The sequence below is a fragment of the Equus caballus genome, chromosome 31 (genome assembly GCF_041296265.1).
Source record: "Equus caballus isolate H_3958 breed thoroughbred chromosome 31, TB-T2T, whole genome shotgun sequence".
In the NCBI taxonomy this organism is placed as follows: Eukaryota; Metazoa; Chordata; class Mammalia; order Perissodactyla; family Equidae; genus Equus; species Equus caballus.
Genome location: NC_091714.1, coordinates 15,712,832 through 15,735,444, shown reverse-complemented (window position 1 = coordinate 15,735,444; position 22,613 = coordinate 15,712,832). Strand labels below are relative to the sequence as shown.

The following is a 22,613-nucleotide window of genomic DNA, read 5'->3' as shown; positions in this document are numbered from 1 at the left end:
ATTCATTTCTGGCATCAAAAGGCCTGTCTTGTTTTCGATCTTTATTTCAACACTCCTGAGTTCCTCTATGGTTCTCTTAGCCAGAGCCGTGCCTGGGACTCCCTGGGGACAGGCTTGGAAGAGTGTCCAAACCTTAAGCCTTTTGGCTTTAGTGAGTATCTTGCCTAGATTTCCTAGATGGTAAACTTAGCCAAAGTTCTTTAAAATAAAATGAACATTTTCCTTTCAAATTGTCAGTTTTAATAGACCCAAACACCAGGTTGTTCATAATTTTTATTCAAGCAGCAATACATTTAGGAGCTGAAAAAGATTGTTATAACAACTTGATTTTAAAAAATTAAATACCTATTAAATAAGCGATCCCCCAACAGTGGGCATTTATTTTGATTGTAGAACGTGATTCTGTCTCGCAGTGGTACTTTTTCTTTGGTCACTTGATCAGAAAAAATACTCGTCCCAGCTCAAACATTACCTTAGAGTGATAAAAAGTGACAATTAGTAATTTCGTGGCAAATCACTGGCACAGCCTAAAATGACTTCCAAGGTTGTAATTAATGATAAATGCTCTTGACATAAGTGTCTTTCCCCCATGGCAGGCTGCAGATCTGAGGCAGAAGTACTTGCTATTGGCCTTCACATTATGAATTTACAGCTAGAACTTTCTCTAAATGATATCTTTAAAAATGTGGAACTTTTCCAAAAGTCACAATGCATTTGCAAAATACTACTGTATTCACTTGACACTTACCTCACTTCCAAATAGACTTAAGGATTAGGACAAAGTCATGCTCTTTCCCGCTATCATTTTCTCTCTCTCTCAAGTTACCTTTATTCTGTAAGAAAGCCATCTACCTCGATGGTGATGAGGATGACGATCATCCACTCCAAGCGGAGCGCCCTCTTCTCAGTCAGGTGACTGCGCATCAGATCCGTCAGCTCCATGCAGTGCTGGAGTTTTTCATTCATGACCTGCATTAGAAAAGTCTTAGAAAGCATCCTGCATGTGGAGAAAAGGGGACCTTCAGACACTGCTGGTGGGAGTGCAAACTGGTGCAGCCACTGTGGAGAACAGTACAGATTCCTCAACAAATTAAGACTAGATCTACCATATGATCCAGCTATTCCACTGGTGGGTATTTATCCAAAGAACTTGAAAACACAAAGGCATAAAGATACTTGCACCCCTATGTTCATCGCAGCAGTATACACAACAGCCAATACTTGGAAGCAACCTAGGTGCCCATCAAGGGACGAATGCATGAAGAAGATGTGGTATATATACACAATGGAATACTACTCAGCCATAAGAAATGATGAAATCCGGCCATTTGTGACCGTGAGGGTATTATGTTAAGTGAAATAAGTCAGAGGGAGAAAGTCAAATACTGTATGATCTCATTCATAAGTAGAAGATAAAAACAACCAACAATCACATAGAGACAGATTGGACTGGTGGTTGCCAGAGGGGGAGCGGGGAGGGAGGAGGGTGAGAGCAGTGACTAGGCGTGTGTGTGTGTGTGTGTGTGTGTGTGTGTGTGTGTGTGTGTGTGTGTGTGTGTGTGTGTGTGGTGAGGGAACTGTAATTAGTCTTTGGGTGGTGAACTCATGTAATCTACACAGAATTCGAAATACAATAATGTACACCGGAAATTTATATAATGTTATAAACCAATGTGACCGCAATTTAAAAAAGCATCCTGTATTATAAATTTATAAACAACTTTAATTAGGAAAATAAGTAACACGGTCACATGCTTCAAAATTCTAAACGTCTGAAATAGGTAAATGGTGAAAAATCACCCCTTCAATTCTTCCTCCCCAGTCCTCTCCCCAAAGGCAACCTGCCAATGTCACCTGTCTCTTGTGAATCCATCTAGAGACATCTTGTAACGCACAGATTTAACTGCAAGAGACGATTTTACATACCGAAGCTCTTACATTTCTAAGATTTTGATGGGAGATCTAAAAATTAAGTTTTTGAGTCCTAGTTTTTGGTAGCTGCCCTTGGATTTTTAGCAGTTAAGAATGGCAAACTTGAAATATGATTCTTTTAGCACGGCGTTAAGATGACAGAGACAATGTTCACCTTCTACTAAAACCGCAAGTCCCACTGTTAAAAAAGCCCAGAACGTTAACTCTTGACCTGCTGCGACGCGCCACTAGACGGCGCTGCTTCCAGCGCTGAAATGCAGAGCTTCCCTTCTGAAGCCTCCAACGAGGTCGCTGAGGCCGTTCCCAGAAAACAGTCTTTGAATTTAAGACTTGGATGTGACCACAGCAAGCTATACCTCCTAACCTCTCTGTATCTCACTTTCTTTTGTAGACTGGAAAGTCTGGAAACAATTTTTAAAAATAGTTTGATTCCCATTGATTACTTACCGGGTATGCTGAGGGTGCAGGTTTGGTCAGTGGAAATTGGAGACAAGTCACAGATGCATGCTTGAGGACTGGTCAAAATGTGTTAGTGCACCATGTTCACTGTGACAGTGCAGAGCATTACACTGCCTTACTAATGAGAGGACGCGTGGGCCCACACCAATAAGCATATATTCGTGCATGTTTCCAGACTTTATGGCCATCCTGTAGTTTCTAATCTGTATAGATGTTTAAAACACTCCTTCCTTCCTGCCTGCCTTCCTTCCTGCCTGCCTTCCTTCCTTCCTGCCTGCCTTCCTTCCTTCCTCCTGCCTCTTCCTTCCTCCCTCCCTCTCTTCCTCTTCCTATTTCTGTTGGCTGCTTGATCTTGGTCTATAAACATGCTCATCCTTAAGCCTCTCTTCAAAATACAGACCCAGCCCTCTTCCATTTTCTTTCAACTTTGACTAAAGAACAGATAACGTTTTCTTCCTCCATTTCCTCATCACCCAACTTATTCCTTAACCATTGGAAGTTGAATATATCACCACAACTCCCCTGAAACTTATAAATGTTCCTAATTAGTAAACCTAACAACTTTTCTAGACCTCTGTTAACTCAAGCATGTGATGACACCTTGAAATGCACAGTTCCTTTGGCTTTTTCTGCCCTAAGAGCTAAGTTTGCCTCTGACCATCATTATTTCCTGTTTCTTCTTTACCTCCTCTTGCCTTTAGATGACACTTCCCCAAGTCCTGACCCTGTCCTCCGTGTCCTCTAGCTCTGCACTCTCCTCGCACGATCTCACCCATGCTGGTTTGTGCAGATGCTTCCTAAACTTCAGTCATTTCCATGCCACCGTCACTATTTCTGTGATATATGGTGCCAGCTGTACTATTATTCACATTCCAAAAGACTTAACTTAGAAATGTTTATTTTAAAAGGAAACTATCATTGCCATAAAAGGAAATCCAGTATGATGTGAAACTGTTGCTACACGAAGCTGAGCCTGACACCCATGGAGTGGGAGAGTAGCGCACCTCAGAGGACCCATCGAGATGCACTAAAACCAAACGAAGCATTTCTTCTCGACAGAAACAGAAATGCGACCTGCTGCAAGGCTGAAATGTTATTGCGGGGTCCATGCGTCACCTAAGTTCATCTCTTGTACAAGTGTACATATCCCACATTTTGGGAAAGAATGATTTACACCACCATCTGTTTTCTGATAAGTCCCAAATATCAGTGCTTAATCCTGACTTCTCCCCTACCTGAACTTCTAACTGCCTGTGAGACATTTTCTTATGGGCTTCCTGCCAGCACCTCAAATTTAGCATTTCTCAAACTAAAACTGACATCCTGTTCAAGGCTGTCCCTCCTCTTGGGTTCCTATCTCAACTCAGGTCACATTACCTCTCAGTCACTCAGGACAGGAACCTATGCTCTCTAATCCCCACTCCTGACACTTCTTCTTTGCTCTGAAGAGTCTTGAATCTGGCCCCTGCTTATCATTTCTTTCTTTCTTTTTTTTTGAGGAGATTAGCCCTGAGCTAACATCTGCCAATCCTCCTCTTTTTGCTGAGGAAGATTAGCCCTGAGCTATCTTCCTCTACTTTACATGTTGGACACCTGCCACAGCATGGCTTGATAAGCGCTGTGCTAGGTCTGTGCCTGGGATCTGAACTGGTGAACCCTGGGCCACCGAAGTGGAGTGCGCGAACTTCATCACCACGCCACCAGGCTGGCCCCCTGCTTCTCATTTCTTAATACCACCTGGTGGGCCTTCATCAACTATTCACTACCTCCCAAAAACTTTTTTTTTTTTTTTGGGTGGATGGGGGTTTCCATTTTTCTGCACTGGCATCAGAGTTCCCATCCTCACCAGGTTGGACCACGGCACTGCCCTGCTCAAAAGCTTTAAACATCTTACCATTGCCTTCTCTATAACACAAAACAATCCCAGCTCACTCAGTCCAATCGCTCTGTACATGGTGGCATCTTCCCTCTTCCAGGGGGAAGGCGCAGGCTGTGAGACCCTCCCGACCTCTGCTCCTTCCTCAGTGCTCCCACGGCGCTTTGATTCCCTACTGAGTTCATTCTGCCCCACTGTTATCTGGGGTCTGCCCAGCACCCTTCCCTCCTGCCCCTCTTCTGGGGAGTGACTCTCCCACTATTCCAACCACGCGATGCTGCCAATCATGGCAGCAACACCTGCCTGACCACGCCCCTCCCCTGAAAAGCCCGAGGGTAGGTGGGGTCGGTACAAGACCCAGGCTTCGCCAAACACAATGCCCAGTTCCCTTAGCACGTGGCTACCCAAGGCTTGGACACATGGCCTAATCCTCTGAAGTTGCCAGGCAGAGTGAAATGCAGCTTGGATATCCCTCTTTCTGAAAACAGCCCTTTCTCCCCATCTCACAGAGGATGCCACTGAGAAGAAAGGAGGCCAGGCTGGCACAGAGGATGCTGAGGAGAGACAGCACTGATGACCTGTTTGGGCCTGTGCAATAGACATTCCCTATTCCCACGCTCTGCCCTGTTCGCTCCGTCATGTGAGTCAGTATGTGGTGATAAACAAGTAGCAGCATTCAAATTGTTTTTCTGTCTTGTGCAAGCGAGAGAGTCCCCGCTAATGCATGCCTCCTATTTCATTTGGCTACAGAGTCATGCACGTTACACGCACACCGATGGGGAAGCAGGACACAACAGGGACGGTGTCACAGAGGCGGTAAACGTGAGCAGGCTCTAAATAGGCAGGTGCCAGGAAGATAAGGTGGGGCGCCGAGGGCAGAGCATTTCCAGCAGAGGAAGCAGCTCAGAGGCAAGTATAGCCAGACAGCGGAAAACTTGCAGGGAAGGGCTTGGAAGTGAGGTTGGGTAAGTTAGCACCAAATTGTGAAAAGTAACGTAGACCACATGCGGTAGGCAAGTAACCGTCCCCTGAAAGCCATTCACACCCTAATCGCTGGGACCTGTGAAGATGACACGGCAAAGGAGAATTAAGATTGCATATGGAGTTAAGGTTGCACATCAGTTGACCTTAAGACAGGGAGATGATCCTGGCTTCTCTGGGTGGACCCAGTGTCACCACAAGGGTCCTTCGAAGTGGAAATGGCAGGCGGAAGAGTCCAGAGTGATGCAACGTGAAGAGGACTCCACTTGCCTTTGCTAGATGGGAAAATCCAAGGAATGTGGGTGGCGTCTAGGAGCTGGAAAAGGCAGGGAAAAGGACCCTACCTGGAGCCTCCAGAAACCAATGCAGCCCTGCTCATACCTTGATTTTAGCTCGCTGACTCCCAGGTCAGACGTCTGACCGACAGAGTTATATGAGGACGTGCCGTGTTAAGCCAGTTTGTGGTAATTAGTTACAGCAGCAGTAGGAAACAAATACCCTACTGTAACACTGGAGCTTTATTCTGCAGGCAGTGGGGAGGAGTCCTTTGTTCAGTCCTCAAATATTTGTTTAATATTTACTCTTCCGGACTGGGCAGAGGAGGTGGAATGTGAATAAGACAGACGTGTCTTCTGGCTAAAGGGTCCAGACTCGAGGCTGAGAGACAGCGAAGAGGGTGAGGGAAGAGGGTGGATGGCAGTGGGGATGCGTGTTAGTAACTGGGGGCTGGAGGAAGGCTCAGTGTGGTAACCCGCCCTGTCTCACCAGCCCAGCGTCTATCATATAGACTTTCGATAAACATTTGCCCATGAAGGAATGACACTTAGGAGAAAGTGAAAGGATTGTCTAACTGGATGTGGAGGATGAAGCAGAAAGAGGAAACATGATGAGTTTCAAGTTTGGGGCTGACCAACAGGTTGGCTGAGGTCAGCTGGTCCTGCTGTTAGCCAGAATAGAGAAGAGAGAAGCTTCAACATTTTCTGGGAGAATACAGTGAGTTTCACCTTGAAATCGTAATCACTGATTAAGTCTACAAATATTTATTGAGCACATACTCTATGTGGGGCCTTAGCAAGAACTGGAAATCTCACAGCAAAGAAAAGAATCATAGTCTCTGATCGCGTGGAGCCTACATTCTAGTGGGGAGTGACACGTAATTAATTCTAAAAAGGATGCTACAAGATATGTCAACGTGGAAGATCTGTGAATTTACTAGGTGACTGGAAACATCCGCAAGGCAAACGAGAGCGTGAGATTCGAGATACACACATGAGAACCATCAGGAAGAGGTGGGAGTAGAAGTCATGGAGATGAACGAGAGCGTTCAAGGAGCAGGCAGCGTGAGGAGAGGAGAAGCAATGCCAGAAGCTCAGAGGACATCGATTTGAGAAAACGGAGCGAAGAACCCACTGCCAACTCGTTTCTGTCCTTCCTACACTTCCGTAACCACTCTCTGATCTTTTTCAGTGATCTCTTCATTACCAAATGAAATGACTTTACCTCCGTCCCCAACTTTTTGGACTGCTGCTCAGCCCATCTCATGCCTCATCACCCCTATTTTTCTCAGGATTCCTTCCTCTGGGGAAAAAACAAACAAAAAATATGCACAACTTTCTCCTGGCACTACCACTCCTCTCCCTGTTCTGTGTGCCTTCTTGTGAGACCGTAATGCTTGTGGAAGGTCAGGACCAGCTCTACTCTTCTTTTGTATCATCTATAGTGCCGGCATTGTGTGGAGCACAGGAAGGGAGGCTAAATTCTTCTACCTCATTCTAAATAATCTTCACATAATCCAACTAGTTCTAACTGCCCTCGGGGTGCAAAGAAGATGCTCTGAGAAATGCAGCTGGGGAACTTGTGGGCACGCTTCATAACTCATGCGGAAGCTCTAACACCAGAGAGAGAACTCAGGATGAGACTGGGGAATGGAACAGAGAACGACTAGTTGTAGTGACTGAACCAAGCTGGGCGGATGACAATGGTAGAGTCATAGGACACCTCTGATACTTGGAAGACAGATTCAATGGAACGCGAGGAGAGTCCCATGAAAACTGTCAGTGGCCAAAGGAATTTTGACAAGCAAAAGTTCTAGTTGTTATACAATGAATTTTCAGGAACAAAGTGTCCAAATCCATCACACAGAATGAAACATAATTCAAACCCCCACGGCCATCACACTGGCAGGCATTTACCAACTACAGGTCCGGATCCACATCCCTCGCCCGCTGGGCCCTGGAGCCGAATCAGCCCTCTGTCTCCAGTGGACTCATAGTATCTTTAGGGGGAAAGCAGCTCCCATCACTTTCGCTGACGTGTTTCAAGGAAGGAGAGGAGGGATCCCACGAGTGTAGCTCCAATTTCCTGTCAGTCCCTTTTCCCCTAATACAGTGCTGCTTCCACTTTTAGCTATCTTGCCCCAGTTCCTAACATAGAATCCAATAAGGATGTGGTAGAAATATGTAATTTATAAAGATAATTTAAACGAATCTTGAATTTTAGTTCCTAAAGTAAAATTAAAGCGGATTTTCAGGGACTGTTGGTGTCATGGAATGAACGTTTGTATCCCCCCAAAATCCCTATCTTGAAGCCCTAAGCCGCAGTGCAATGCTATTGGGAGGCAGGGCCCTTGGGAGGTGACTCAGTTTAGAAGAGGTCATGCGGGTAGAGCCCCTCTGATGGCATTAGTGTCCTTCTCCGAAGAGGAAGAGACGCTGGAGCGCGTGCCTTCTCCCAGCCATGTAAGGATGCTGTGGAAGGCCAGGAAGCGGGCTCTCACACGAAGCGAAGCTGCACGTGTAATCACGGCGATGCAGCGTGTGAAGTGCCGCTCCTGAGGAACACGTGCAAAGCACTCCAGAAGCACCGGGGCAGAGACCGGCTCCGCCTCTGGGAGAAAGACGGGGAAATCTTTCCTGGGAGGGGATGTTTGGGCTCATCAGGCAAAAATGCAGTCAGGGATGGTCCTGGCCCAGAGGTACAGAACAAATCAGATCACATCAACTGGAAAGAAGACTTTATACACACATACACATACACACATACACACACATTTAATGGTGCCAGATTTAAAGAGACCTTTGTTTTTATCCTTCAAGACACTACCTGAATTTCCCACTTGCGTACAGAACTGATTAAGTGCAATGTACACCTCCTCCCTGTGCACTCGCTTAAGGATTCTGAAGCCAGTAGTACTATAGCTACATAGAGTTCATATGAAAAAAAAAAAAAGCCACAGAACTGACTTGTTCCAGGACTCTTCTAGTTTCCAGGCTGAGTGGACCTGCTCTCTGGGCTGCACAACTTTCCAGCGGTGGGCACAGAAGAAGCCTCTCCACTGGGAGGAGCTCTGGCCCCAGACAAGTCCCAAGGGCCCATCGGCATGTCCCCTCCCTCTGGGTTAGCGGCATTTCTCCAGGTCGCCCCTTCCTTCTTAGCACTTTGATTCTCCTCCAGCTGGCTGATTATTTCAGCGCATGTCTATTTGCATCACGGATCCTGCTCTGACATTTCTCATCTTCAACTGTGGCTTTCCTGTTGAATGTAGTGTTCACATTAAGCTCTTGAAAAACACTCTTATCTTTATACTTCTCGTCCTCTGGACCATACACTCAAGGAGTGCGTCCCTGAAACCACCTTCATCGTTGGTGACCGTACTCTTCTTCTCTTTTCCTGCACTCTTGTCCCAGACGGACATGTGAAGGACACCACGGACATAAATATCAAAGAATACTGTGATTTGAGCAAGGACATAGGAAGTGGGGGAGGGGTGCCGGAGCTCAAACTTGCCCAGAAGCTGGTTCATCTTGCTTATTGCTCAGCCACTTCTATTGACTTAATTAAGCACAACAGGCTGGTTATCAGAAACGGTCTGCATCTGCTTGGTGGCAACGATCTTACACCCCATCACAACAATCACGAGTCCACTAGAAGTCTTCATTCCAAGAGAAAAGGGAGAGACACTCAAGAGCAGTGACTCTGAGCATTTTCAAATTTGTCGCTAGTAAACATGGCTGCCTCATCAAGGCTGACGCTTTTGTTTAACGTCATTAAAGCATTCTCAGGGGCTGGCTAGTGGAGTAGTGGTTAAGTTTGCACACTCTGCTTTGGCAGCCTGGGCCTCACGGGTTCGGATCCTGGGTGCAGACCTACACACTGCTCATCAAGCCATGCTGTGGTGGCATCCCACACAGAAGAACTAGAAGGACATACACTAGGATATACAACTACGTACTGGGGCTTTGGGGAGAAAACAAACAAAAAAAAAAGAGGATGACTGGCAACAGATGTTAGCTCAGGGCTAATCTTCCTCACCAATAAAAGGATACCTAAAAAAGAAAAGAATTCTCACAAGAGACTTTATTTTCAAATTAGCGTTATTGAGGCATAATTTACATACAATAAAATGCACCCATTCTAAGTATACAATTTGAAGACTTTCGACAAATATATACCCATGGAAGTATCACCACCACATTTCCATCATCCCCAAAAGTTCCCTTGTTGCCCCTGTGGGAATCTACTGTCCTACCCACCCACCCTACCCCCAAGCCCTGGGGAATCACTGATCTACTGTCTTTTTTACAAAAAATTTTTTTCCCCAAAGATTGGCACCTGAGCTAACAACTGTTGCCAATCTTCTTTTTTCTTTCTTCTGCTTTTTCTCCCCAAATCTCCCCAGTACACAGTTGTATAATTTTAGTTGTGGGTCCTTCTAGTTGTGGCATGTGGGACACCTCAGTGTGGCCTGATGAGTGGTGCCATGTCCATGCCCAGAATTCGAACTGGCAAAACCCTGGGACGCCGAAGTGGAACTTAACCACTTGGCCACGGGGTTGGCCCCTGATCTACTTTCTGTAACTAATGATTAGATTTTCTCTTCTAGAATTTCCTATAAATAGTACAGCATGTAAGCTTCTGTGTCTAGACATTTTTACTAGCATAATGACTCTGATATTCATCCATGGATCAGTAATTCATTGTTTTTATTGCTGAGTGGTATTCCACTGCAGGGGCACCCCACAGTTTGTTTATCCATTTACCTATTGATAGACATTTGACTGCTTCTAGTTTTTGGCTATTAAGAATAAAGCTGCTATGTACATTCATGTACAAATCAGTGTGAGGGCATATGTTTTCATTTCTCATGGGTAAATACTTAGGAGTGGAACTGTTGGGTTATATAGTAACACAATGATTAAGTTTATGAGAAATTGCCAGGCTGTTTTTGTGAAGTGGGTTGTACCACTTTATATTCCCACAAGTAACATACGAAAGTTCCAGTTGCTCCACATCCTTACTAACACTTAGTATTATCAGTCTGTTTAATTGGAGCTATTCTAATGGGTGTATAGTGATATCACATTGTAGGGTTTTTTTCCTCCCCAAAGCCCCAGCACGTAGTTGTATATCCTAATTGTAAGTCACTCTAGTTCTTCTGTGTGGGACACTGCCAAAGCATGGCTTGATGAGCAGTGTGTGGGTCCACACCCAGGATCCGAACTGGTGAATGCCGGGCCACCGAAGCAGAGTGCACGAACTTAACCACTCAGTCATGGGGTCAGCCCCTGCATTGTAGTTTTAATTTGCACTTCTCTGATAAACAATGATGTTGAACATCTTTTCATGTCCATTTGGCCATTCACATATTTTCTTTTGTGAGGTGTCTTTCCAAATCTTTTGCCCACTATACAAACAGGGTTGTATTTTTATTACTGAATAAAGAGAGTTCTTTGCATATTCTGGACAAGTCCTTTTTCAGGTATATATATTGAGAAAATGTTTCCTCCCAGCCTGTGGCTTGTCTTTTCATATTCTTAATGGTGTCTTTTTAGTTTTGATGAAGTTCAAGTTGTCAAAGTTTCTCCCCCAAAGTTCATTTTTTTTTGTCCTAAGAAATCTTTGCCTGCCCCAAGGTCACAAAGCTTTTCTCCTATATTTTTCTCCTGAAGTTTTATAATTTTATCTTTTATCTTTAGGTCTCTGATTCATTTAGAAATGGTGTAAAGTAAAGGGTAGGGCTCATTCCTCTACATATGGCTAGCCAGGTGTTCCAGCACCACTTGTTGACAAGAGTGTCCCTTTGTTATTGAATTAATTTACATTTGTCAAAAATCAATTGCCCAAATGTGTGCAGGTCTTATTTCTGGACTCTGTATTCTGTTCCATTAATCTATGTCTATTTTTATACCAACATTCAACTATCTCGATTACTGTAGCTTGATCTACTGTAAGTCTTAAAATCAGATAAAAGTCCTCCAGCTTTGTCCTTTTTTCAAAATTGCTTTGGCTAGTCTAGGCTTCTTGCATTTCCATTTATTATTATTTTTTTATCTTTTTTCTTCTTTTCCCCAAAGGCCCCCAGTGCATACTTGTATATTCTGGTTGTAGGTCCCCCTGGTTGTGTTATGTGGGATGCTGCCTCAGCATGGCCTGATGAGTGGTGCCATGTCTGCCCCCAGGATCCAAACTGGCGAAACCCCGGACCGCCAAAATGGAGCGAACCCAACAACTCAGCCACCGGGCTGGCCCCTTGCATTTCCATTTTAAAATCAGCTGTTTGTTCTCAAATAAAAAAGCCTTTAGGATTTTGATTGGGATTGAGTTGAATCTACAGGTCAATCTGTGGGAGAAATAACATCCTAATCATACTGAGTCTTCTACTCTACAAACATGGCATATGCCTTTATTTATTTTCTCAGACATGGTTTTTAGTTTTCAGGGTACAAGCCTGACTTACAGAGTCATGTACCGCATAATGACCTTTTGGTCAACGATGAATTGCATATACGATGGTGGTCCTGTGAGATTAGTACCATAGAGCCGAGGTGTGTAGTAGGCTAGACCATCTAAGTTTGTGTACTCTATGATGTTCACACAACAAAATTGCCAAAAGGCGCATTTCTCAGAACATATCCCTGTTGTTAAGTGACACATAACGGAACGTAAAAAAAAAATTTATTCCTAAGTAATTCCAAGTTTTCAATGCTATTGTAAATGGTATTTTAAAAATTCATTTTCCAATTCTTCACTGTAGTATGCAGAAAAATAATTATTTTTTATGTATTGACCTAGTATCTTGAAACCTTGATAAACTCACTGGTTAGTTCCAGTAGCTTTTTTGTATATGCTATAGGATATTCTACATACAAGATCATGTTGTCTGTGAATAAATTCAGTCTTATTTCTTCTCATAGGAGATTTTAAATCTTGTGGCTACAGATAGAGCCACCCACAAGGGATTGGTGACTTGTCTAGGTGGCAATACACAGGGCTTTCTCCAAGGTCTAGGGTGCCAGAGAGTGGGTGAGCATCCGATTCTTCCAACTATGAGTGTGTAACAGAGGGACAGATGTCAGTCTCTTCGTGCAGGGACTTGACCTCACACTGGCCTTGATCCTGGAAGAAAAAACACACCCAGCACACTACAAGTAGCAGAGGGACAGGCTTAGACGGCCTTCTTGGTTCGTGAATATCCTTCTTATGCTTGCACTTGACCTTAGCCATGAATTAGCTGGCTGACTGGTTGTCAAGGTATTCTTCACTCAAGGAGGTGTCCTCAAGATGTAGACTTGTCATCAACAATTTCGTCTTGCATAGTGGGGACAGACACATAAAAAAGGCCACCTCCCAGGTCAAAGACCAGAACATTTCTTTTGACCTCAACCTCGCACAGGTCAAGTGGCAGTGGCAGTGGCAGTTGGTTCACTGATGATTCTGAACACAAGGAGATCAGCAGTGGTGGAAGTGCCTTGGTGGCCTGAAGCTGGGAATCTTTAAAATAACAGTAGTGTGAGGATGATGTCGGTCACAGAGCCTATGAAGTAGGCTTCTAAAATTTTGCCGCCTTTTTCAAAACCTTTGTCAAAAAGCCTTCAGACTTTTTCAGAGGCTGTGGTAAGCAGACTTCTAAGACGCCATGCAAAGATCCCCGCCTCCTGGTGTTCACACTCTGGTGTCATTCGCTCCCCTAGACTGTGGACTGGGCCCACTAACGTGTTGCTAATAAAGAGAATACAGCAAAAGCGACGGGAGAGACTGTGACTCGTCTTGCTAACATTCTCTCGCCCTCTCTCGTTCTCTCACTTGCTCACCCTGACAAAGCAAGCTGCCATGTTGTGACAGGCTCTATGGAGAAGCCTATGTGGCAAGGAACGGAGGGAGGCATCTGGCCAAGAGCTCAAGAGAAACTGAGTCTTCAGCCCAACAGCTTGAGAGGAATTGAATCTAGCCAACAACCACATGTGTGAACTAGGAATAGGAAGGGAATTGTTCCCGGCCAATCCTGGATATGATTGAAGCCTTGTGAGAGAGCCAGAGGACCCCGTAAGATGCTCCTAGACTCCTGACCAATAAACACTGTACGATGGTAAGTGCTGTTTTCAGTCACTAAGTTTTGGAGCAATTTGTTTCACAGTAATAGTTAACTGAGACGACCACAGGAGATGGCTCATCTGTATAAAACTTTTAGTGTCTCCCCCTTCTTCATCCCCTGGATCCTCAGCCTGTGTACACTGTCCACAACCATAAAAGGCCAAGGCTTTTCATGTCTAACCAGACAACTGGATTGTCAAATTTGTATCTAGTGAGACATTTAGTATCTGAAACTGTTGATGGAGTCCACTGAAATTTGATTCTTACAGCATCACTGATCATAAACATAACACTTTAGGCAATGTGGAAAATTGGAGGTATTAAAATTAGTTGTAGGGAAAGAGAAAAGACAACCAACAGACACTAACATCAAGATGAATCAGATGTTGGAGTTATCTGACAAGGATTTTAATCCATCATAAAAATGCTTCAATAAGCAATCATGAACACACTTGAAACAAATGAAAAAACAGAAAGCCTCAGCAAAGAAATACAAAACATAAAGAAGAACTAAATGGAAATTTTAGAAGTGAAAAATACAATAACCAAAATTTAAAAACTCAGTGATGGGCTCAACAGGAGAAGGAAGGTAATAGAGGAAAGAGTCAGTGAACTCGAAGACTTGAAGAACAAGGGAAATTACCTATTATGAACAATGGAGAGAAAACAGACTAGAACAAAAGTGAACAGAGCCTCAAAGACTTGTGGGAGGACGAGAAAAGATCTGACATCCATGTCACAGAACGATAGCAGATTTCTCATCAGAACCACAGAGCCCAGAAGACAGTGGCCCAGCAATTTTTAGGTGCTGAAAAAAAAGAACTATCAACGCAGAGTCCAATATCTAGTGAAAATATCCTTCAGGAAGGAGGGGGAGCTCTAGACATCCTCACGTGAAAGAAAACTAACAGAACATGTTTCCACAGACTTACCCTAAAAGAACGGCTGAGGAAGGTTTTTGAAACAGAAAGGAAAGGATAAAGAAGAAATCTTGGAACATCATGAAAGAAAAAAGAACAACAGAAAGAATAAAAATATGGATACATACAATAGAATTGCCTTCTCCTCTTGAGTTTTCTAAATTATGTTTGATGGTTGAAGCAAACGTTATAGCACTGACGAAGTTCTCAATGTCTACAGAATGGTTATGACAATTATATTGTACATGCTGGAGGGTAAATGGAGGGAAAGGGTAGCAAGGTTTCTACATTTGGTTTAATCTGGTAAAACGTCGAAACCAGGAGAGTTGGAAATATGATGTTATGTATGTATAATGTAATACCTAGAGCAGCCACTAAGTGTCTATGCAGAGATACACTCAGAAAAAGCCCCAATATCAGTAAGTCAAAATGGAATTCCAAAAAATGTTTAAGTAACTCACAGGAAGACAGAGATTGATACAGGCAACAGCTTGGATGAATTTTAAGGGCATTATGCTCATGTAAAGAGCCAATGTTAAGTGACATACTGTACAATTCTATTTATATAACATTCTCAAAATGACAAAATTGTAGAGATGGAGAACAGATTACTCATCACCAGGGGTTAGGGATGGTGGGCGACGGGGGGATGGTGCGACTATAAAAGGGCAGCACAAAGGAGGTCTTTGTGGTGACAGGAATGTTCTGTATCTCGATTGCGTGGTTACATGGAACTACATATGATAAAACGTCACAGAACTATGTGCACACATCGTACTAACGTCCTTTTTGTTTTCTACTCTTTCCCCACGTGGTTTACCTCATCATGACCACCTCCACCCACTTTCATCATTATCTTGATACTGATGTCTCTCTTCCCAACTTGAGCTTCCACACTGCCGAAGGCCTGTGTGATAGTTCTAACTGGATGTCTTCTTGCTTCTCTACTCTCAACATATCTTAAATTTGGCTCCTCACCTCCTCCCGTCCCCACTCTCTATGTTTTGCCATCCTTCTGCCCGCCACCCACAGGCAAACATCAGTCATCCTTACTCTCCCCTCTCCCTGGCCTCCCATCACCAAGCACTTGATTCGTCTTAGAGGAGTCTCTCTCAAACTCACTTCTATTCTCATTGTCACCATCACATTCTGGACCCCATGAACTCTTGCTTGAAACTTGATGAGAACTTCCCAATCGACCACTAGGCCTCCAACCTCTCGCCAATCCCATCTAGCCTGTGGAGCAAATATTAGAATATCCTTTGATGCAGTAAGTTGAAATTGTCTGTACACAGGAGAAGTAGAAGAGGAAATCTAGAGATCTGGATAGAATTCAAGTAAGATATTGCTCCAAAAGCAGTTTAACACATTTACTTAATTTAAAATTTCTCTTAGCACGGTCATAGAAATTATAGGCAACGTTGTGTCTTTCTCTCTCTGTAAAAGGGCAAAATACTTACCTTAACTCTACGAGCAATGCTAAGGAACTGACAAGTCTTATCATAAAGCTCTTCCAGGTTTTCTCTGTCCCAGTAGAAATCAGGCGTGATCAAGAAGTCTGAACTCAAGTTTATACGGTGTCTTAAATAAAAGAAAATTAGAGCTTCTTATTTTTCATCTTGAATTAAAAATCATGGTCTCTATTTTATTTCTTATCTATATGGTGCTTTATGAAAATATTTTTGAATGCTGATTTTTGTAATACTTCTAAGAAACATACAAATAAAAAAATCTATAAAAGAGTTTCGAAATTTGCAACCAAATTAATTCAATCTTTATATTAATATTTATGAAGTAGATAGAAAAAAACTCATTTTGTTTTCCATTTCTAAGCTTGTTTCTGTTTTCATTAAAGTTTTTTACAATATACATGCACATATATTTTATAGATAGGTAATCACATGGCTCAAAAATAAAAAAGATGAAAAAAGGTAAAAATTGATCACTCTTACTCCTAGTGTTATCCCCATATTTCCCTCTCTCCCACCCCCGATAGGTCACCACTGTTAATTTCCTCTGTAGCCTCCTAGTATTTGTGCAAACACTGGACAAACAACTACACACACACACACACACACACACACACACACACATTCTCTCTCTCTCTCACTTAATTTCTACCTTTTTTACATAAGAGGCCTGAGCTTCCTTTTTTTTTCTGCTGAGGAAGATTTGCCCTGAGCTAACATCTGTGCCAATCTTCCTCATCTTTTTGCTTGAGGCAGATTAGCCTTGAGTTAACATCTGTGCCTATCTTGCTCTATTTTGTATGTGGGACGCTGCCACAGCATGGCTGATGAGTGGTATAGGTCTACACCCAGGATCCAAACCTGTGAACCTGGGCTGCCGAAGCGGAGCACACCAAACTCAACCACTATGCCATGGCACTAGCCCTTTCTGAGCTTACTTTTAAATGAAAATTTAAGTTATAAAAGTAACACATAAGTAGCTGTTCATTATATATAAAAAAGAAAAATCCTCAGGAAGAATTCAGAAAACAGTGGTAGGCCCTCTTATCCTAACACACAGCTCAAATCCTTCAGGCCCTGCAGACACTTTGCTGTGTCCTTCTAGGTCTTTTTCTGTCCATATGTGTGCGTGCACTCACACGCATGTATGCACGTGTACATGTATTTGTAGTATGTACACATATGAAGATAAATATGAATATTCATTGTTTATTTACACAAATGAGATCATACCATATGTAATTTGTGACAATTTTTCACCTAATATAACCTGCCATATTTCTATTTCAATTTCTATTCATAGGTTTACCACATTCCTTTTAATAACATATAAGCACTTTTATTTCACAGAGAAAACAGGATAAGAACAGTAAGACTCTATAGAAACTATTCACAAACGTTTTTCACAAAACTGTTCACAAACTATTCACAAACGAAATAAGTATGTTTAGTCCTAACTTCTGAGTTTTGACATTATAATTCACTGTATCAAACTTGCGTTACACGAGAAGAGGAAAGAAGAATCTGTCTACCCCACTTCTTAGAGCACTCAAGACCTTAGATGTGCTGGGGGATGCTCGTCATGAATGGGTTTTTTATTTTTGTTGGTACCCTGAGTTAGGGTCCCTGAGCCATGAGAAAGGCATGGATGATGAAACACTGGACCACTTCTCTCCAGGCCAAGTCCCTAAGGAGGATGTGGAAAAACAGCTCTCAGGTAAACTATTTACGATGGATTCAAGTAACGCATCCCATTCACCACAAGGAATGAAACACTGAATGGTGATGCCCACTGAAAATAACGCCGAGATTCAGGATGCGCCATTCCATAAATCCTGGGAAAATCACAGGAATAAAATGAACTGAAAACCTTTTCAGATGCTTATTCAAAATGATGCATTATTGTACTTCATCACTGAAGTCACAGTTCCCCCCATTCGAACAACTCTGAAGACGGGAGGCATCTTGAAAATTGATGCTGTCTCACAGGTGGCAGTCGTGACTTAGCTGTCACTGCCTTAAACCACTGATTTCCCTTATGCTTTCCTTTCCACGTCTGCCCAAGAGGGAATGTGAGAGAAATGACATCCAAGTAAGACTAAGAGAGCTATTTCAGTAAGTGCAAAATTAAAATTCTGTGATAAAAAAGCACTGTATCAGAGTGTAGTTGGCAGCATTTTTACTCTCCCGTGGCATCTTACGGTGTCTCAGAGTCAATGAAATATGGTACATAACTTTCCGGCAGCAATTAGGTCTATTGAACGTTATAAAGCAGTGATATATTTTTACTGAGAATTCCCATTATCCAAATTCTAGAATATACCTTTCTACCTTCAAAGAACACCTACTACGCTCCCTGAAGTAGGTTTACTGTAGGTTAATTACGATCTCGTTTGCCCATGCAGAATTTCTTCCAGTACATTCCTTCATAGTCCAGTTGCTTCTAATAGATGAGTTCTCCATGCTTATAGTGAATGAAATGAAAATAGTTGCAATTCCCAGAAAGGTACAAACGTTTGCTCTTTAGTACAGAATTATAAGAATGTTTTCTTGGGTTTGTTAAATATATGAAATATTTTATTTACAGAGGAAATTTTACCTGAGGGCAAAGAGTTCACCCATTTTCTGCATAACTTCTTCATGAGAGAGTTTCACTTTCTTCCCAGCTTTTAAAGCCTATTTGGGAGGGAAAAACGATGCATACGTACATACACACATACGCACATATATCCAATAAGTAACAGGACCATGATGCAAATCCTGAAGCAGCATAATTTTGATCCTATGTAACGTCTATCTCTGGAATGAGCATCTCCCAGTCACCTCACTCTGAGACTTCAAAATCTTATTAGGTACAAATTTCATATTCCCTTTTTCCATCTCCCTTCCCACTAGCATTTTCTATTTCTATTATTTAGCATTTCCCACTAGCATCCCTAATCTTTTATTGAAAAAGCAGGGCCTGAATATATCAGATTATTCTTTTACAGTAAAAACAAAATCAACTACAGTAAACATGATTTTTAATGCCCGTGAAATTTTGATATAACATTATATGCATTTTTCAAGCCAGAATTTTTCTCATAATTTATCAAAAGACTGCTTAATCAAGAAAAGTGGTCATAATCTCCTTCCTCAAGAAACAGTTCACTTTTTTCTTTAATTCAGTTACATTAAAAATACTGCACCGGGGGGCCCCGGCCCCGTGGCGGAGTGGTTAAGTTCGCGTGCTCCGCTGCAGGCGGCCCAGTGTTTCGTTGGTTCGAATCCCGGGCTCGGACATGGCACTGCTCATCAAGCCACCCTGAGGCGGCGTCCCACATGCCACAACTAGAAGGACCCACAACTAAGAATATACAACTATGTACCGGGGGGCTTTGGGGAGAAAAAGGAAAAAATAAAATCTTAAAAAAAAACATACTGCACGGGGCCGGCCTGGTGGTGCAGAGGTTTGGTTCGCACGTTCCGCTTCAGGGGCCTGGGGTTCGCCGGTTTGGATCCCGGGTGCGGACATGGCACCGCTTGGCAAAAGCCAAGCTGTGGCAGGCATCCCACATATAAAGTAGAGGAAGACGGGCATGGATGTTAGCTCAGGGCCAGTCTTCCTCAGAAAAAAGAGAAGGACTGGCAGCAGTTAGCTCAGGGCTAATCTTCCTCAAAAAAAAAAAAAAAAACAAACCGCACTATCAGCACTGTTGCTCTCCACCACTGGTGCTGCCTCCAGCTCACGGAGCTCCAGCCGAAGGAGAAGTGGGGTAAGTGAGGAGGTCCCTATACCACGGCTCGTACAAAGATGACTGCCAGCTTTGTACCGGTGGTAAAGCACCGAGGAAGCAACTGGTTACAGAAGCCGCTCGCAGGAGTGCGCCCTCTACTGGAGGGGTGACGAAGCCTCATCGTCACAGGCCTGGTACTGTGGCACTCCGTGAAACGAGACGTCAAGCCCGCTGAACTCCTGATTCGCAAACTTCCCTTCCAGCGTCTGGTGCGGGAAATTGCTCAGGACTTCAAAACAGATCTGTGCTTTCAGAGCGCAGCTACTGGTGGTTTGCAGGAGCCGAGTGAGGCCTACCTGGTTGGCCTTTTCAAAGACACCAACCTGTGTGCTATTTGTGTCAAACGTGTAATGATTATGCCAAAAGACATCCAGCTAGCACGCGCATACGTGGAGAACGTGCTTAAGAACCCACTACGATGGGAAACATTTCATTCTTTAAAAAAAAATTCTCTCCTTCCTGTTATTCGTAGTTCTGAATGTTAAATATTTTTTTTCCATGGGGTCAAAAAGTACCTAAGTATATGACTGCAAGTGGAAAAATAGGGGGCAGAAACCAGGTATTGGCTGTTTTTCCATTTTCATTTGTGTGTGAATTTTTAATATAAATATGGGGACATGAAGCATCAATGGCAAGTCAAAATGTTTCAGAGAACAACTTTCAGCAGTTCAACTTTCTATCAATTATAAACAGACCTGTTAAATTTTTCTGCACAATGTGCACATTTGGATTTTTTTTTAAAACAAGCAAATTTCTTATTGACGGCAACTCAATGGTGTTTGTAGCATTTCTGTCATACAGTAGATTCCATCCATTCACTATACTTTTCTGAGTTGTCCTACGTGCATGTTTTTAATGTTGTCTGTCTTTTGTGCTCTTCCTGTATGTTTGCTATTAAAAGACATTAAACTAAAAAAAATTAAAAACCCTAAAAACACTCTAAAAAATACTGCACCATCAGAGGAACGTAATTTGAATTTTAAGTTTTAAAAAGTAAAAAAAAAATCAATATGAAGTTTCTTATTTCAACATTTTATATGTAATTGGGGTTTCTTTTTTTGCTTAAATTCAGTGTAGCTTTCCTAGTGTTTATTAACACTTTATTGTACTCCTAACTATACTGTTATAGTGGGAAATTTGTGTTTTTCCCAAATAGAAATCTATACTTGAAAATAAGCATAAAATTGGTATAATTACCTCTGGAATCGACTGAATAGATTCCACAAATTTATCCAGTGATGCTTCCCAAATAGCCAGTTTCACTGGGGGAAAAAATGAACAATGGAACATTTCTTTATCATCATCTTCATGTTTATAAAAATGCATAATTACGCAGTACCTTCACCACCATTTCAACAATAGTTTAAGAAACAAATGTGCCAAAAATTTGAAAGTGAAATTTAAGAAGAGTTATTTAGTATTATAAAGGCCAGCATGAAGTGGAAAAAGACAGAAGAAACCGAGGACACTTTCACGCCCTGCTCCAGACCAAAGCGACATTTGGTAGAACTCGATTTTCTAATATTGCACCTCAGAAACCCAAGTCTCAGGCTCACCCCGGAAGCAGGGCGGCTCTGCAGACGGGGCGGACTTAGGCTTTCCCGGCCTCCCCTTCCACCCCCAGGGCTGTGAGCTGGGCTCGGAAGGCCCTGAAGCCTCCTAGAGCAGTACGGACAAGCCACGCAGCAGCCTAGTGTAGACCAGGGGTGAAAACTTTTCTTAGACAACTTCTACAGTTTTACTCAGGTGCACGAATCTTTCGGAAAAAACTTAGAGCTGCTGTAACTCTCTGGCCCATTCCCGTGAAAAACTTGAGAGTGTTTTTCTACACGGAGGCCTGGGCCCAGCCACGGGGTTGGGCTTTCTCTGCCTGGATTAGAGACAACCTGAGACTGGCAATCACGCAGAGAGAAGGGAGAGAAATCAAAGGTGGTAATAATAAGGATATAAAAAATATTTTTGGAGAGGGTCAACTTTATCAATACAATTAATAAAGAATGAGTAAGGCAGCACAGATACTATATTTTATACTTTATACTATGAATATTTTTCTTTTGGAGGAAAAAAAAAAAGGAAAGGAATGCTAAGGCTTTGCTCCGTATTCTGTGAAAACACGCCAAAATCTTTACCAAATACTTGAACTTCCCTCAATGAAAAGAAAACGAGGCAGTACTTTGTCTGCTAAGTAGCAGTAACTCACCTGAAAGGCAGAGAGCGTTTGAGAAAGCAAATTTCTCTAGAATGGCGTCGTCTAAGTCTAGCTCTGAATTTAGCCTGATCTCCCCTCGGTGGAGTTTGGACTGCCCCCTGTGAAAAGGAAAAAAAAATGATCTTCTAAATCTTCAAGAGCACTTTAATTTTTCCTTTCGAAAAAGTCACCTTACAATCTTTTCTAGAGGTCATTTTGGCAATTTGAATCAAGTGTCTTATAGAAGTTCTTATACTCTTGATCCAGGTAATTCCACTTCTAGGAGCTGATCCTAAGGAAATCATCAAAGATGCAAAGACTGGTGTACAAAAAAATTTTATGGTCAAATGTTTAATAGTAAAAAATGAGGAAAGAAACTAAATGTTCAATAAGAGAAAAGTTCATTTATGGGAATTTCTCACAACAAAAATTAAGCAGCATGTTTTGAAAGGATATTTAATAGAAAGGGAAAATGATCACAATAAATTGCTAAGTGAAAAATTGCTGACTAACAACTATATACACAGTGTAATCTAAAATCACACCGACGTGGTAGGGATGCGGTGGGAGACGGGGGAGCTGTGGAAAGGGAGGGGATTCGAGAAGGCAAATGTCACAAGCAAAGAGGAAAAGTACAGGGTA

The 22,613-nt window shown here is 42.6% G+C and overlaps 1 protein-coding gene and 1 pseudogene across 4 annotated transcripts in view; one reads left to right on the top strand and one right to left on the bottom strand.

Annotated features, from left to right (window-relative positions):
* Positions 1-260: 260 nt before the first annotated feature.
* Positions 261-22,613, bottom strand: part of RMND1 (required for meiotic nuclear division 1 homolog) — a 46,215-nt gene continuing 23,862 nt past the window's right edge. For all 4 annotated transcript variants that reach the window (XM_001494524.5, XM_005608179.4, XM_070256468.1 and 1 more), the window contains 6 exons: positions 21,984-22,090; positions 20,981-21,045; positions 18,607-18,683; positions 15,999-16,119; positions 853-969; positions 261-472 (listed from right to left, as the gene is read on the bottom strand). In XM_001494524.5, the coding sequence (XP_001494574.1) occupies positions 431-472; positions 853-969; positions 15,999-16,119; positions 18,607-18,683; positions 20,981-21,045; positions 21,984-22,090 (529 nt within the window). In that variant the 3' untranslated portion in view covers positions 261-430. The remainder of the gene's footprint in view (positions 473-852; positions 970-15,998; positions 16,120-18,606; positions 18,684-20,980; positions 21,046-21,983; positions 22,091-22,613) is intronic.
* Positions 18,756-20,320, top strand: LOC138921692 (histone H3.3A-like; annotated as a pseudogene).